Source organism: Eleutherodactylus coqui, unplaced genomic scaffold (assembly GCF_035609145.1).
Source record: "Eleutherodactylus coqui strain aEleCoq1 unplaced genomic scaffold, aEleCoq1.hap1 HAP1_SCAFFOLD_99, whole genome shotgun sequence".
Classification (NCBI taxonomy): Eukaryota; Metazoa; Chordata; class Amphibia; order Anura; family Eleutherodactylidae; genus Eleutherodactylus; species Eleutherodactylus coqui.
The window spans coordinates 240,148-255,246 of record NW_027102144.1 but is presented as its reverse complement, the minus strand read 5'-3'; the positions used below and the strand labels follow the sequence as shown (position 1 = coordinate 255,246).

Here is a 15,099-nt window from a genome sequence, read left to right as displayed (position 1 = left end):
GGGTACCCTCAGCAGTGGGCCAAGCTGTCTCTTCCCCCTCCTCCTCCTGCCCCCCTCCACCTCCTCCTCCTCAACGCGCTGAGATATAGACAGGAGGGTGCTCTGACTATCCAGCGACATACTGTCTTTCCCCGGCTACGTTTCCGAGCGCAAAGCGTCTGCCTTTATGCCTTGCAGGGAACTTCTCAAGAGGCATAGCAGAGGAATGGTGATGCTAATGATTGCAGCATCGCCGCTCACCATCTGGGTAGACTCCTCAAAGTTTCCAAGGACCTGGCAGATGTCTGCCAACCAGGCCCACTCTTCTGTAAAGAATCAAGGAGGTTGACTCCAACCATGTTGGAGTTGGTATTCCACTATAGCTCTACGCTGCTCATAGAGCCTGGCCAACATGTGGAGCGTAGAGTTCCACCGTGTGGGCACGTCACACAGCAGTCGGTGCACTGGCAGATTAAACCGATGTTGCAGGGTGCGCAGGGTGGCAGCGTCCGTCTTGGACTTGCGGAAATGTGCGCTGAGCCGGCACACCTTGCCGAGCAGGTCAGGCAAGTGAGGGTAGTTTTTAAGAAACCGCTGAACCACCAGATTGAAGACGTGGGCCAGGCATGGGACGTGTGTGAGGCTGTCGAGCTGCAGAGCCTCCACCAGGTTACGGCCGTTGTCATACACGACCATGCCCGGTTGGAGGCTCAGCGGCGAAAGCCAGAGGTCGGTCTGCTCTGTCAGACCCTGTAACAGTTCGTGGGCCGTGTGCCGCTTGTCACCAAGGCTGAGTAGTTTTAGCACGGCCTGCTGACGCTTGCCCACCACTGTACTGCCGCGTCGCGCCACACCGACTGCTGGTGACGTGCTGCTCACACTTCTTAAATGAGAGGTAGAGGTTGCGTAGGAGGAGGAGGGGGAGGGTTTAGAGTAGGTGACATAGTGCAAAGCAGATACCAGCACTTAGGTAGGACCCGCTATTCTGGGTGTGGGTAAGACGTGAGCGGTCCCAGGCTCTGACTCGGTCCCAGCCTCCACCAAATTCACCCAATGTGCCGTCAGGGAGATATAGTGCCCCTGCCCGTCAGTACTTGTCCACGTGTCCGTGGTTAAGTGGACATTACCAGTAACCGCGTTGGTGAGGGCACAATTTATGTTGCGGGAGACGTGCTCGTGTAGGGCTGGGACGGCACACCGGGAAAAATAGTGGCGACTGGGGACCGAGTAGCGCGGCGCTGCCATCACCATCGTGTTTTGAAAGCCTCCGTTTCCTCAAGCCTGTACGGCAGCATCTCTAGGCTGATTAATTTTGCAATGTGCACATTTACAGCTTGTGCGTGCGGGTGCGTGGTAGCGTATTTGCGCTTTTGCTCCAACTCTTCTTCTAGCGACAGCTGGACGCTGTGCTGAGAGACATTGCTGGATGGGGTGGACGACACTGGAGGTGAGGGTGTGGGTGCAGGCCGGGAGGCGCACGTGCCTGTGTCCTGAGCGGGGGTGGGGGGTGGGGGGGTGGGGTGGATCTGAGTGGCAGGTTGGGGCACAGGGGACAAGGCAGTGGTGTAACCCGGAGGCGGTGAACGACATTTGTCCCACCTTGCGGGGTGCTTGGCCCTCATATGCCATAGCCTGGTCGTGGTGGCTCCCAGGCTGATCTTGGCGCGACACAGGTTGCACACCACTGTTCACCGGTCGTCTGCGCTCTCACTGAAAAACATCCACACCTTTGAACACCTAGCCCTCTGCACGGAGGCTTAGCGCGAGGGGGTGCTTTGGGAAACAGTTGGAGGATTCTTCGCCCTGGCCCTGCCTCTACCCCTGGCCACTCCACTGCCTCTTCCAACCTGTCCTGCTGCTGCACTTGCCTCCCCCTCTGAAGACCTGTCCTCAGTAGGCTTAGCAATCCAGGTAGGGTCAGTCACCTCATCGTCCAGCTGCTCTTCCTCCAAATCCTCTGTGCGCTCCTCCCTCGGACTTACTGCCCTTACTACTACCTCACTGATAGACAACTGTGTCTCATCATCATCATCCTCCTCACTCACTGAAAACTCTTGAGACAGTTGCCGGAAGTCCCCAGCCTCATCATCCAGACCCCGGGGACTTTCCAAAGGTTGGGCATCGGTCACGACAAACTCCTCAGGTGAGAGAGGAACCATTTTTTCCCACTCATGGCAGGGGCCCGAGAACAGTTCGTGGGAGTCTGTCTGCTCAGAATATGTCATTTTCATGGAGTGAGGAGGCTGGGAGGAAGGAGGAGTTGCAGCCAGAGGAATCAGAGTTGCAGTCCCTATCTGGGAGTAGTGGACTGTGTAGAAGACTGGGTGGTCGATACATTGCTGGATGCACTTTCTGCCATTTACGACAGGACCTGCTCACACTGCTCTGTTTGTAATAAAGGTCTACCATGTGGACCCATAAATTGTGATATGAAGCTGGGGACCCCAGAAACTTGCCTTTCTCCTAATCCCGCAGCAGCCGGCTGTGATTCACCTGGACCAGGAACTCGGCCTGTGCCCACACTCTCACTTGGACATCCGTGTCCACCTCCTTGACCCTTACACCTACTCCTTATCATGGCGGATTACAAATAAAGCAGGGTCTAAATAAATTACCCCACTGTACAGCACTGACGACTTGGCCTTAATTCACCGCACACAGAGACTTGTAGGTAGCGGAGACTCTATGCTGTGGCTTGAAAAAAGTAACCCGCTGTCTTGCTCTGATACCTAGGGGTAATTTACTGCTCGCAGAGACTTGTAGATAAGAGAGGCTGTGTGGAGTGGGAGAAGACTGTAAAGCCAGTGGAGAGTGCTGGTAACTGCGGTGATCTCAACCCCACCAAGGAAAGGGTATTGTGAGGCGCTCTGCACAGCGGCTCAGCTGAAGTGCTTCGCAATAGCCCGGTGATATTACAGTACTGTTTATCGTGAGAGTGGTATTTTACTGCACACTCCAGCCAGAAAAAAAATAACACGGCAGGCTGCAAACAGGCCTAGCTGCGTATTACTAAAATGGAAGCACTACAACTCCCATCAGCCACCCAGTAAAATGCACACGGTCAGATGTAGCCCAACAAGGAGCTTTTGGGTTTTTTTTTTTGCGCAGAGGATACAGGCCGTATAGTGTATATCACTTTCCCTCTAGAAGTGGCTGTGGCCCTACGCTGTGCGTCTAATTTACTGCAGACACAGACCCCTATAAATAAGCAAGGAATTATTTGCGTACACTTTCACGCTGAGAGCGGTATTTTTACGCACACTCCGGCCAGAAAAAAAAAAAAAAAGAAAAAAAGAAAAAAAAAAACATTACGGAGGGCTGCAAACAGGCCTAGCTGCATAATACTAAAATGGAAGCACTACAACTCCCAGTAGCCACCCGGTAAAATCCACACGGTCAGATGTAGCCCTAAGAAGGACCGTTGGGGTTATTGAGGACAGGATCCTACACTAACACTCTCCCTATAGTAGCAGCAGCAGCACTTTCCCTATACACTCCCAGTGTGTGTCTGAGGCGAGCCGCGAGCGGGCCCGCTTTAAATATTCTAACTAATAGAGATGAGCGAGCGTACTCGTCTGAGCTTGATACTCGTTTGAGCATTAGAGCACTCGGGATGCTCGTTACTCGAGACGAGCACCACACGGTACTCGAGGCAATTCAATTTCCTTCCCTGAAATGTTAGCACAATTTTCTGGCCAATAGACATGCAGGGAAGGCATTACAACTTCCTCCTGTGACGTTCCAGCCCTATCCCACCCCCCTGCAGTGAGTGGCTGGCGAGATCAAGTGACCCCCGAGTATTTAAAGTGGGTCCGCTTGCGGCTCGCCACAGTCACACACTGAGAGAGATCAGGGGCAGTGCTGCTGCTGCTATAGGGAGAGTGTTAGGCCTCATGTCCACGGGGAAAATCAGATCCGCTGCAGATTCTCAATGTAGAATCTGCAGCGGGTCCCTCCTGCCCCGTGGACATGAGCGCCGAAAATAGCAATTTAAAAGCATTTACCTATCCGGCGCGGGCGGGGAAGATCAGCTGTTCCTCACGGCCGGATCTTCATTTTCGGCCGGCGGATGAATTCCTGGCGCCGGCGGCACGTCGCCGGCACGTCGTCGACGTGCCGCGCGCATGCGCCGGCACATCCGCCGAGCCGAAGCAAGGGAGATGCGGCCGTGAGGAAGAGCAGAGCTTCCCGGTCCGCTGCGGGTGAGTAAATGCTTTAAATTCCTATTTTAGGTCTCCCGCATGAAAATGGAGCATGGTCCAGATTTTTTCATGCTCCATTTTTTTAAAAATCACTTTTATTGACGATCCGCGGGTATTTATGTACCCGCGGGTGGTCAATGCATCCCTATGGGATGCGGATCCGCATGCGGGAGATCCGCTGCGGATCCTAAATCATATTTTCCCCGTGGACATGAGCCCTTAGTGTAGGAACCTGTGTACAAGAACCCCAACGGTCCTTCTTAGAGCTGCATCTGACCGTCTGCATTACTGTTGTGGCTGCTGGTAGCAGTTTTGCATTTATTTATTTTTTTATATCGGGCGTGCAGCCCCATTACAGCTTTAGCGTTCTCAGGCTGCAGTCTGTACTACTTTTCTCTATTTACACAGCCCCTATTGGACAAACCAACAGGAGATTTGGCCTCCAATACCACCTGTATGCTGATGACACCCAACTATACACCTCATCCCGTGACATCTCTGCACCTTTACTCCAAAACATCACCGACTGTCTGTCCGCTGTCTCTAACACTATGTCCTCTCTCTACCTAAAACTAAACCTCTCTAAAACTGACCTGCTGGTATTTCCACCCTCCACTAACCGCCCTCATCCTGACATCTCCATCTCAGTGTGTGGCACCATAACTCCTAGACAACATGCCCGCTTCCTTGGAGTCATATTTGATTCTGATCTCTCTTTTACCCCCTACATCCAATCTCTGGCCCGAACATGTCAGCTGCACCTCAAGAACATCGCAAGAATCTGCTCTTTTCTCACTGTGGACACACTAAAAATGCTTATTGTCGCCCTCATCCACTCCCGGCTCGATTATTGCAACTCGTTGTTGATCGGCCTCCCCTGCACCAGACTCTACCCTCTCCAATCCATCCTGAATGCGGCAGCCAGGCTCATCTTCCTGTCCAGCCGCTACTCGGACGCCTCTGCCCTGTGCCGGTCACTGCACTGGCTGCCCGTTAAAGGGGTTGTCCCGAGGCAGCAAGTGGGTCTATACACTTCTGCATGGCCATAATAATGCACTTTGTAATGTACATTGTGCATTAATTATGAGCCATACAGAAGTTATAAAAAGTTTTATACTTACCTGCTCCGTTGCTAGCGTCCTCGTCTCCATGGTGCCGACTAATTTTCGCCCTCCGATGGCCAAATTAGCCGCGCTTGCGCAGTCCGGGTCTTCTCCTCTTCTCTATGGGGCTCCGTGTAGCTCCGTGTAGCTCCGCCCCGTCACGTGCCGATTCCAGCCAATCAGGAGGCTGGAATCGGCAATGGACCGCACAGAAGCCCTGCGGTCCATGAAGACAGAGGATCCCGGCGGCCATCTTCAGCAGGTGAGTATGAAGACGCCGGACCGCCGGGATTCAGGTAAGCGCTGTGCGGGTGGTTTTTTTAACCCCTGCATCGGGGTTGTCTCGCGCCGAACGGGGGGGGGGGGGGGGGGGGGGGTTTAAAAAAAAAAAACTCGTTTCGGCGCGGGACATCTCCTTTAAATACAGAATTCAATTTAAACTCGCCACCTTCATCCACAAAGCCCTCCACAGCGCAGCGCCCCCCTATATTGTATCCCTCATCCAAAACGCAGCACCCCCCTATATTGCCTCCCTCATCTCAATCCATCAACCAGCCCGGGCTCTCCGCTCTGCTAACGAAACCAGATTGAGCTCGCCTTTAATTGGAACTTCTCATTCCCGCCTCCAAGACTTCTCCAGAGCAGCACCGGTCCTCTGGAACGCACTACCAAAGGCTACCCGAGCAATCCAGGACTCGCAGAACTTCAGGCGTGCTCTAAAAATGCACCTCTTCAGGGAGGCATACCGCATTCCCTAAACAAACCCCTCTGCACTCCGCCTGATAACATGCTCCCTGACCTACTGACTGCAATCCCTGCTAGCCATCATAAACCGCTCCTGCAGTCATACCGATTCTGCTGTCACACGGCTAAATGTCTGACCATTGTCTATGTGTATAGCATCCCTCACTCTCCACCTCGCCATACCGTACACATCTCCAGCCCCTTTACCCTCTGTATCACCCCATTACTTGTAGTATGTAAGCTCGTTGGAGCAGGACCCTCACCCCTATTGTTTCCATCAATTGATTACTATGTAACCGTGGTTCTGTAATGTTTGTACTTTTGTCTTTCTGTATCCCCTGTCTATGTAAGCGCTGCGGAATATGTTGGCGCTATACACATAAAGTTGTTTATTATTATTATTATTATTATTATTATTATTAGTAGTAGTAGTAGTAGTAGTAGTAGTAGTAGTAGTAGTAGTAGTAGTAGTAGTAGTAGTAGTAGTAGTAGTATAGGGACAGCGTTGCTGAGATATGGAGAGTGGTAGTGTAGCATCCTGTGTACAAGAACCCCGACGGTCCTTCTTAGGACTACCTGTGACCGTGTGCATTTTACAGGTTGTCTGATGGGAGTTGTAGTCCATCACTATTGCACTTAGGCCTGTTTGCGGCCTTCCTGACTATATTTGTTTTCTGCCTGGAGTTTGCCTTACTAGACCGCTCTCAGTGACAAAGTCTAGGCACATAATTCCAAGATCATTTACACCGGGCTGTGTCTGCAGTGAATTAGAGACGCACAACATACGGCCACAGCGACTGATAGAGGGAAAGTGATATACACACTATATAGCCTGTATTCATTGACCAAAAAAAACCCCCAACAAGCTCCTACTTAGGGCTACCGCTGAGCGTCTGCATTTTACTGGCTGCCTGGCGGGAGTTCTGGTGCATCACTATTGCATTGCTTCCATTTTTTCTGCCTGGAGTTAGTGTTACGATTCCGCTCTCTGCGTGAAAGTGTACGCATATGATTCCATAATTATTTACAGCAGTCGGTGTCTGCTCTATTCGTAATCCACCATGCTGAGGGGTAGGGGTAGGGGTAGAGGATGTGGACGTGAGCGAGGATGCAGAGTTCCAAGTGAGGGTGTGGGCACAGGCCAAGTTCCTGGTCCAGGTGTATCCCAGCCGGCTGCTGCAGGATTAGGAGAGAGGCAAGTTTCTGGGGTCCCCAGCTTCATATCACAATTTGTGGGTCCACGTGGTAGACCTTTATTGCAAACAGAGCAGTGTGAGCAGGTCCGGTCGTAGATGGCAGAAAATGCATCCAGCAATGTATCAGGCACCCAGTCTTCTACGCCACCCACTGCTGAAACTCTGAATCCTCTGGCTGCTGCTCCTCCTTCCTCACAGCCTATACTGCTGCTACAAAAATGGTACTGGGGTCTGCATAAGCTTCTACTACATAAATGTTACAGGGGTCTGCGTATATTGCTGCTAGAGAAATGTTACTGGGGTCTGCCTATACTTCCACTACAGAAATGGTACTGGGGTCTGTGTATATTGCTGCTAGAGAAATGGTACTGGGGTCTGCATACGCTTCTGCTACATAAATGTTACAGGGGTCTGCTGCTACAGAAATGTTACAGGGGTCTGCGTATATTGCTGCTAGAGAAATGTTACTGGGGTCTGCCTATACTTCCACTACAGAAATGGTACTGGGGTCTGCCTATACTGCTGCTTCAAAAATGGTACTGGGGTCGGTCTATACTTCTGCTACACAAATGTTACAGGGGTTTGCCTATACTGCTGCTACAGAAATGTTCCTGGGGTGAGTATATACCTCTGCTACAGGAATGTTACAGCGGTCTGTCTATACTATGGGTGCACTAAGTCTTCCCATCGCGGTGTTTTACCTATGTGGCACAAATAGTACAGTGGCTGACTAGGCCTGAATTGCTGTCCGAGGCCAAGTGGCTTGGCGGGGCAAAACTCTCCCATGGTTGGGCACTCCAATTTCTTCCTGTGTAATACCATCTTTGTGCACTTACAGCATAGGCTAGGCCAAGGAACACAAAGACTGCCTCTTCCAGTGTTGAGCTATCTATGGTGCGACACATGGATTTCTTGTTGCTATGTAACTCAGGGCACCTTGGGTCACAAAGGTGGAGGCTTGGAACCGAGCCTGACCCTGGGCCCGCTAGCATGCTTCCCACACAGACTATAGCGGGTCCTGGTCATGGTGTCTTGGCCTTGTAATGCCACCTCCTCCCGCTTGGGGTCAGGGGATCAGCAATGCGCATCATGTGCTTTCTCCTGTGTTACCACAGTTATCGGAGAAACTTGTTTGGGCCAAAGGAGAGGAGTGTAACTGCATTAATGTTACAGGGGCCTGCCTATACTTCAGCTGCAGAAATGTTACAGGGATCTGCCAATACTGCTGCTACATAAATGTTTCTGGGGTCTGTGTATACTTCTGCAACTAAAATGTTGTTGTGGTCTGTCTATACTGTTACTACTGAAATGTACCTAATACTCGGCTCTACCTATACTGCTGCTACGGAAATGTTACAGGGGTCTGTCTATACTGTTACTACTGAAAAATTACTAATATTAGGCTCTGCCTATACTGCTGCTACAGAAATGTCACTGGGGTCTGTCTATACTGTTACTACTGAAATGTTACTAATACTGGGCTCTGCCTATACTGCCGCTATGGAAATGTTACTAGGGTCTGTCTATAATGCTGCTACTGAAATGTTACTAATACTGGGCTCTGCCTATACTGCTGTTACTGAAATGTTACTGGGCTCTGCCTATACTGCTGTTACTGAAATGTTACTGGGCTCTGCCTATTCTGCAGCTACTGAAATGTTACTGGGATCCGTCTATACTATTACTACAGAAGTGTTAATAGGGTCTCCCTGGACTTCTGCAGCATAACTGTTAGTGGGGTCAGCTTATACCTTTGCTACAGGAATATTACAGGGGTCTGTGTATAGTATGGGTGCACTAAGTGTTCCCATCGCAGTGTTCTACGTATCTGACCCCCCAAAAAACCCAGACTGACTAGGGCATGCAGTGTGGGCCGAAGCAAACCTGTACTTTATCTCACGTTAGCTCAGCTATCTGGGGGCACTGCAATGGGATTTATTTGTGTACTTCCTGGGACCCACCCATGCTGTGGGTCAACCCAGACTTCCCATAGCGGAGTTGTACCTGCCTGTGACTATGAAAAAAGGCCAGACTGACTAGCATGCAGTGTGGGCCGAAGCCAACCTGTATTTTATCTCACGTTACCTCAGCTATCCGGGGCGCTGCATTGGGACAAACAAGAGGAGCGATACAGCGCTAATGAGACGTTCACAGCTATGCTAGCATTGGAGTCCGCTCTAGGCGCACGATTGCTGAGGGTTTGTGCAGAGGCCTATGTCCTGGGTGCAGTGAAAGTCCGCTTCCTGCCTATGAATGCTGAAGCTGTTGGCCGAGGACTATGTCCCGGGGGAACTGCAACTGCGCCAGGTTGGGGCTGTGCAACTTTTCCCTGCTAATCCAGTCATTGGAGCGGTGAAAGGAAAGCTAACTGATTTGATGAGCCCGTCGCAGAGGGACTAGCATCGAAGTCCGCTTCATGCCTACGATTGCTGAAGCTGTTGGCCGAGGCCTATGTCGTTGGCGCGGTCCAAGTCTGCCATGTTTGGCCGCTCTGATTTATTTATTGTTCATGTCTTGGGTTGCCTAGGAACCACCCAAGCTGTTGGTGCAAACTTAGTTCCCATCGCAGTGTTTGACCTGTCTGGCACAAAGACACTGACTGACTTGGGTAGAGGGCAGAGTGCAGATGGCTTTCCCCTTGCTGTGTCGATTGAGCTATGCGACACCTAGACAGAATGAATACTGTGTGGGCACATGGATTCCCCATTGCTATGTAACGCATGCCCACGTTTGCAGCTCCTGACGGAGGTGGCACAGGATTGGAATGAAGATCAAACGTCAATGTCTCACTTTTGTGTGCGCTGCAGACGCAGGGTGGTGCGGGGTGGGGGTTGGGCAGCATGTGACCCAGGAGAAGAGGCAGCGATGTGTCCCGCAGGCAGTGCTTGTGCTTGGTTGGAGGTAGTGTGGTGCTTAGCTAAAGTGTGCCTTGCTAATGAGGGTTTGTCCGCAGTTTGTCCGAATCTACACAATGCTGCAACATCAGCAGCGAGAGGCATTTTCTGCTCAGCCATCGTGGTAACTTCCCGGAAAACCTTGGTGCCCTCAGCCATGAGCAAGGTGGACGATCCCACCAAGATGTGAAGGTCATGGAGGCAGGGTATCAGGGTAGACGGGGTGCATATATCAGGGCCGACTATTATTGGGGCATCAGTCCGGATTGCCAAAGATTGAACAACACTCCGTGACAAGATATCAGCCTAAAGGTTTCCCTTTGCCGCTACTACTTGCACACAATGTGACACAAGAACACTAGACCCTTTGTACGGACACGGCGACCTTTACATAAACATTACATTCAGAACTCATTTATTGTATTGTTCTCCATTGTATGTCCATGTTGGTCATTGTGAGCAGATTATTGACCCGCCGGCCGCACTGTGTACTGCGGCTACTGCCTTTACATGTATGACTGCGGGTAGATACAGTGACCGGAGGCTAGTGGGTTAAGGGTTAAATGTACATAGCTAGGCCGGTGTCCCGTGGGAAGTCACGCATGGGGCAGCCCGGACAGGGAGCTGTCTTCCGTGAAGCTTCTTGATGGCACCCGATGGTATTTATTATCCTCTCCTCCCCACGGAGGCATCACATATACATAGAACAAGAGCAGCGTCCGAGGCAGCTAGGAGAGCCCGTCCTAGAGAGCGCTGCCCCCTCCCCTCACACCTGCCCGGAGGAGGGTTCATGGGAGGGCATGAGGTGCAGCAAAGCCGGAGTGACCCTACTGTACTGAGAAGGAAGCTGGAGGCCGGCCGGGAGACGGAGCTCAGCTACAGGTGTACTGATGCCGTACCATCTGCGTTGCTCCTATTCACTTACAGCTGAGCGGCCCTGGTGCATTATGTCTCCCGCGGATGTAAGGGTGGAAACATGGGTTGGGAGCCCTGAGTTAGATGGTACGTCTAGGCGAGGGGCACGACGGTGGACCGGCTGCCGCACACACACCTCCCCACATGTACCGCCCATTCCCCTGGCAAGCTCACATATCTCCGCTCCCGTACACCGATGGCACTAGCGCCGCTGCCACGGCGAACCCCGCTCTCGCTGTCCATGGCGTCGCTGGTGGCCAGCTCTGCCGATGACTGTGCGCTGCTTTTGTTCGGCCGGAGCAGTGGCTTGCCTACAAGAGCTCCACTAGCTGCCCCTGACACTGCTCTTTTTCTGGGTAGCCTCATTGGGCGCTAAATAGAAGAGCTGATTAGCGATCTGGAGGGGTATATGGGACCGGGTTGTGGGAGAAGCGGGGGGTCTCACAGTACCGATGGTCCTTCAGGGTCTGTGAAAGCTTTCTGGACCAACACGCTCTGCCATAGGAATCCCAGCGGACACTGTACAACATCTGCTGCCCCGGGGATCTACAGTAGAACCCTCCCTGCGGGTTCTGTACGATGTCACCGACTGCGGCACTGGATCTGGCGCTGAGAGTCCCGCTGTATTACTGCTCCGCTCGGGCATCAGTGACTGACAGGCCATCGCCGGCTGCAGGAGAACCGCGGGTAGAAGGCTTTGTTCAGGCGTCATTTCTTGGCGATCTACATCCCGATTAGAGCGTTGTTAGATGCCACCGCTCTTCAGCAGAATCCCAAGTTCCATCTTCACCGTCAACGATTGATGGGAACTACAGAGCCGATGCAATGGCCGTCACGTCCAGCACATGATATCCCTGGGATGATATAGAACGGGCAGCAGCCCGCGGGAGGAGATGCACCTGCAGAGAAGAAGAATCGCTTCTTCTTGTGGACAACCACACCCATCATGTCCGGGGTATTAAAGGGACGATAACGTGTGGCATTCCCGATCGTCTGAGTGTACAGGGGGGTACTGGGTTTCCTCATCTTACATTGCGCCGCAGTATAGAGAAGTCTGCAGTATATACAGTATACATTCAGCACCCGGGAGCTGGCAGTGAGCGGAGGCGCCGCCTGTGCTACACCTCTGGGCTCTCGGCAGCTCCAGGTCGTCCTCGCATTGTGCAATCAGCTTCTGCACGATGAAGATTGTGGAGTAGATCCCGGGGATGGTGACAAGGGCCGGGAATAGAGGGAAGGCGCTCCCGCAGCGGTTTTATCTCCGCAGATAGGCGGTGATGTGCAGATCGGGAGAACTATGGCGAAGATCTCGTGGCCTCCTCTCCGCTCCTCCCCGGAACCTCCGCCAGCGGCGGCTGTAAACGGTTGCATGAGATGTCAGAGAGTGATGAGCGCGGCCGCTGTACATATAAGAGGCGCCACCAGCTCCGCTCTCAGAGTTTCTCTTCCAGGAGAGTTTTACTATTTGATTTCCGCAGCACACAATGGCAGAAACCGCGCCAGCCGCCGCTCCTCCTGCCGCCGAGCCGGCTGCCAAATCCAAGAAGCAGCCGAAGAAATCCGCCGCAGGGGGCGCCAAGAAAAGCAAGAAGTCCTCCGGTCCCGGCGTGTCGGAGCTGATCGTCAGAGCCGTGTCCGCCTCTAAAGAGCGCAGCGGGGTGTCTCTAGCCGCCCTGAAGAAGGCTCTGGCTGCCGGAGGGTACGATGTAGAGAAGAATAACAGCCGCCTGAAGCTGGCCGTCAAGTCTCTGGTCACCAAGGGCAGCCTGCTCCAGGTGAAAGGCAGCGGCGCCTCCGGCTCCTTCAAGCTGAACAAGAAGCAGGAGACTAAGGACAAGCCGGCCAAAAAGAAGCCAGCGTCTGCGGCCAAGCCCAAGAAGCCCGCTGGAGCCAAGAAAGCGGCGAAATCTCCTAAGAAGCCCAAGAAGGCTCCGGCCAAAAGCCCGAAAAAAGCAAAGAAACCTGCAGCGGCCGCCGCCAAGAAAGTGGCCAAGAGCCCGAAGAAAGCCTCAAAGCCGAAGGCCGTCCCAAAGCCCAAGAAGGTGACGAAGAGTCCGGCTAAGAAGGCGGCCAAACCCAAAGCTGCCAAGAGTCCGGCTAAGAAGGCTGTTAAAGCCAAGAGGAGTGCGGCTAAGAAATAAGCTGAAGCCGCCCGTGCATTTACCCCACAAAGGCTCTTTTCAGAGCCGCCACCTTCTCACCGCAGAGCTGTATTATCACTGCCTCGAATTCTGTTCTAGATAGCAGCGCCCCCATAGCGGCTACAGGGGACTTCATATCAGTTGGGAGTCTAGGGAGCGAGGGGGAGGCTATAGAGGGGGAGTAATACGAGACATTGTCGCCGCATCACCCCCGTTACTGTTGGGCACTGTGACCTATACAACGTGTGTATGGATGCCGGGCTGAGTGTGAAGAGGGAGGGGACTCGCCGACCTAATGCATTTCCCATAAAAGCAGCACAGCTTCTAGTGGGGGAGACTGCCGTGCAGCGTGGAGTGTGTGTTTCTGCGGACATATCAATGCAGGGAAGCAGCTGAGAACATGATTTCACAGACACCCGTACGTATCATGCTGAGGTAGGGCAAGCCTCTGCCGAACGCTGATTGGTCGCAGGCATCAAGCGTTTTGGCGGGCTAGTGGTTTGTTCGAAAAAGCCAATGAGATGTAGGGGGCGTTCTTTCTAAGAGCCAATAGGGAAGAGCAAGTAGGGTATAAAGGCTCTGCTCTTTTTACGGCTCCCATCATATCACATCTGTGTGCATCTCTACAGTAGAGCTATGGCCAGAACCAAGCAGACCGCTCGTAAATCCACCGGAGGGAAAGCTCCCCGCAAGCAGCTGGCTACGAAGGCCGCCAGGAAGAGCGCTCCTGCCACCGGCGGAGTGAAGAAGCCTCACCGCTACCGTCCAGGTACAGTGGCTCTCCGTGAAATCCGTCGCTACCAGAAGTCCACCGAGCTGCTGATCCGTAAGCTTCCCTTCCAGCGCCTGGTGAGAGAGATCGCCCAGGACTTCAAGACTGATCTGCGCTTCCAGAGCTCAGCGGTCATGGCCCTGCAGGAGGCCAGCGAGGCTTACCTGGTAGGACTGTTCGAGGACACCAATCTGTGCGCCATCCACGCCAAGCGGGTCACCATCATGCCCAAAGACATCCAGCTGGCCCGCAGGATTCGTGGAGAGAGGGCTTAGATCTGCTCTGGGCACCGCATGGAACACAAAGGCTCTTTTCAGAGCCACCAAATCCTCCTCAAACGAGCTGCATCCTGTCCTCCGCTGTCATTCTTCCGATTCCCTCCCCATTTGGGTTCACAGCCAGCCTGTCCGCAATAATGTGTCGTCAGCAGGAGGTGGTCTGTTAACCCCTTCAGTGACCTAGTCAGTACCTCGGGTAATTTATGCCATTTTCTCATATTTCCATATTGTAGAAAGAGACAAAGCGATGAAGTTGTCAGTGAGAGGCATCTATCGGTTCCTGTAGTCCGCCGGGAGGGAAGGGATTAGTGTTGAGGATGTATTTTATATGCGGATGTTATCTCATTGTACCAAGGAGAAAGAAAGCCATACAAAAACAACAATAATACTACACAATGACATGAGGCACCTAGCCAGGAGGCTTTTGAGAGTTGTAGAGGAAGCGGGTAAATTCCAAATTTCAAACGGTTCTGTGCTAAACCAATCAGCAAGGAAGGGGAGTGGCCAACATGTAATTGCCCCATTAGGAAGGCCTTAAACTTGCGTCATTTATTATTGTTTTCTAATTCTGCTCTTTCTCCATAACACAAAGGCTCTTCTCAGAGCCGCTCACATCTTCCAAGAAAAGGCTGTAATCCAACTCCTTGTGGGGGGTTGCCGCTGATTCTGTCTGATTGCCAGTCTGATAATTGGAATGTCCCAGGTGAAGGAAGAGCTTCCTGGCCCGCGCGTACTTCAGGCTCTAGTCCCTTTTCCCTCCTACCGATAGAGAGGAGGAAGCAGGCTGCGGCGCACTGATTGTATGTCCTCCTTGCACTAAAGCATACGGCCTGCCCGCTAATCCGTGTAGTGCTACCATATTGGAGGCGTCCTGC

The 15,099-nt window shown here is 52.6% G+C and overlaps 2 protein-coding genes across 2 annotated transcripts; both read left to right on the top strand.

Moving 5' to 3' along the window:
* Positions 1-12,502: 12,502 nt before the first annotated feature.
* On the top strand, positions 12,503-13,194 carry LOC136598636 (histone H1B-like). Its single transcript, XM_066588742.1, has one exon. The coding sequence runs from the start codon at positions 12,518-12,520 to the stop codon at positions 13,172-13,174; it is 657 nt and encodes a 218-aa protein (XP_066444839.1). The 5' UTR covers positions 12,503-12,517; the 3' UTR covers positions 13,175-13,194.
* Positions 13,195-13,810: 616 nt separating this feature from the next.
* On the top strand, positions 13,811-14,282 carry LOC136598627 (histone H3). Its single transcript, XM_066588734.1, has one exon. It carries the CDS (start codon positions 13,811-13,813, stop codon positions 14,219-14,221), a length of 411 nt encoding a protein of 136 aa, XP_066444831.1. The 3' UTR covers positions 14,222-14,282.
* Positions 14,283-15,099: the final 817 nt, after the last annotated feature.

Bases quoted from the DNA above. Each gene is read 5' to 3' on its own strand.
- LOC136598636 (XM_066588742.1), top strand. From the start codon at position 12,518: ATGGCAGAAACCGCGCCAGCCGCCGCTCCTCCTGCCGCCGAGCCGGCT.
- LOC136598627 (XM_066588734.1), top strand. From the start codon at position 13,811: ATGGCCAGAACCAAGCAGACCGCTCGTAAATCCACCGGAGGGAAAGCT.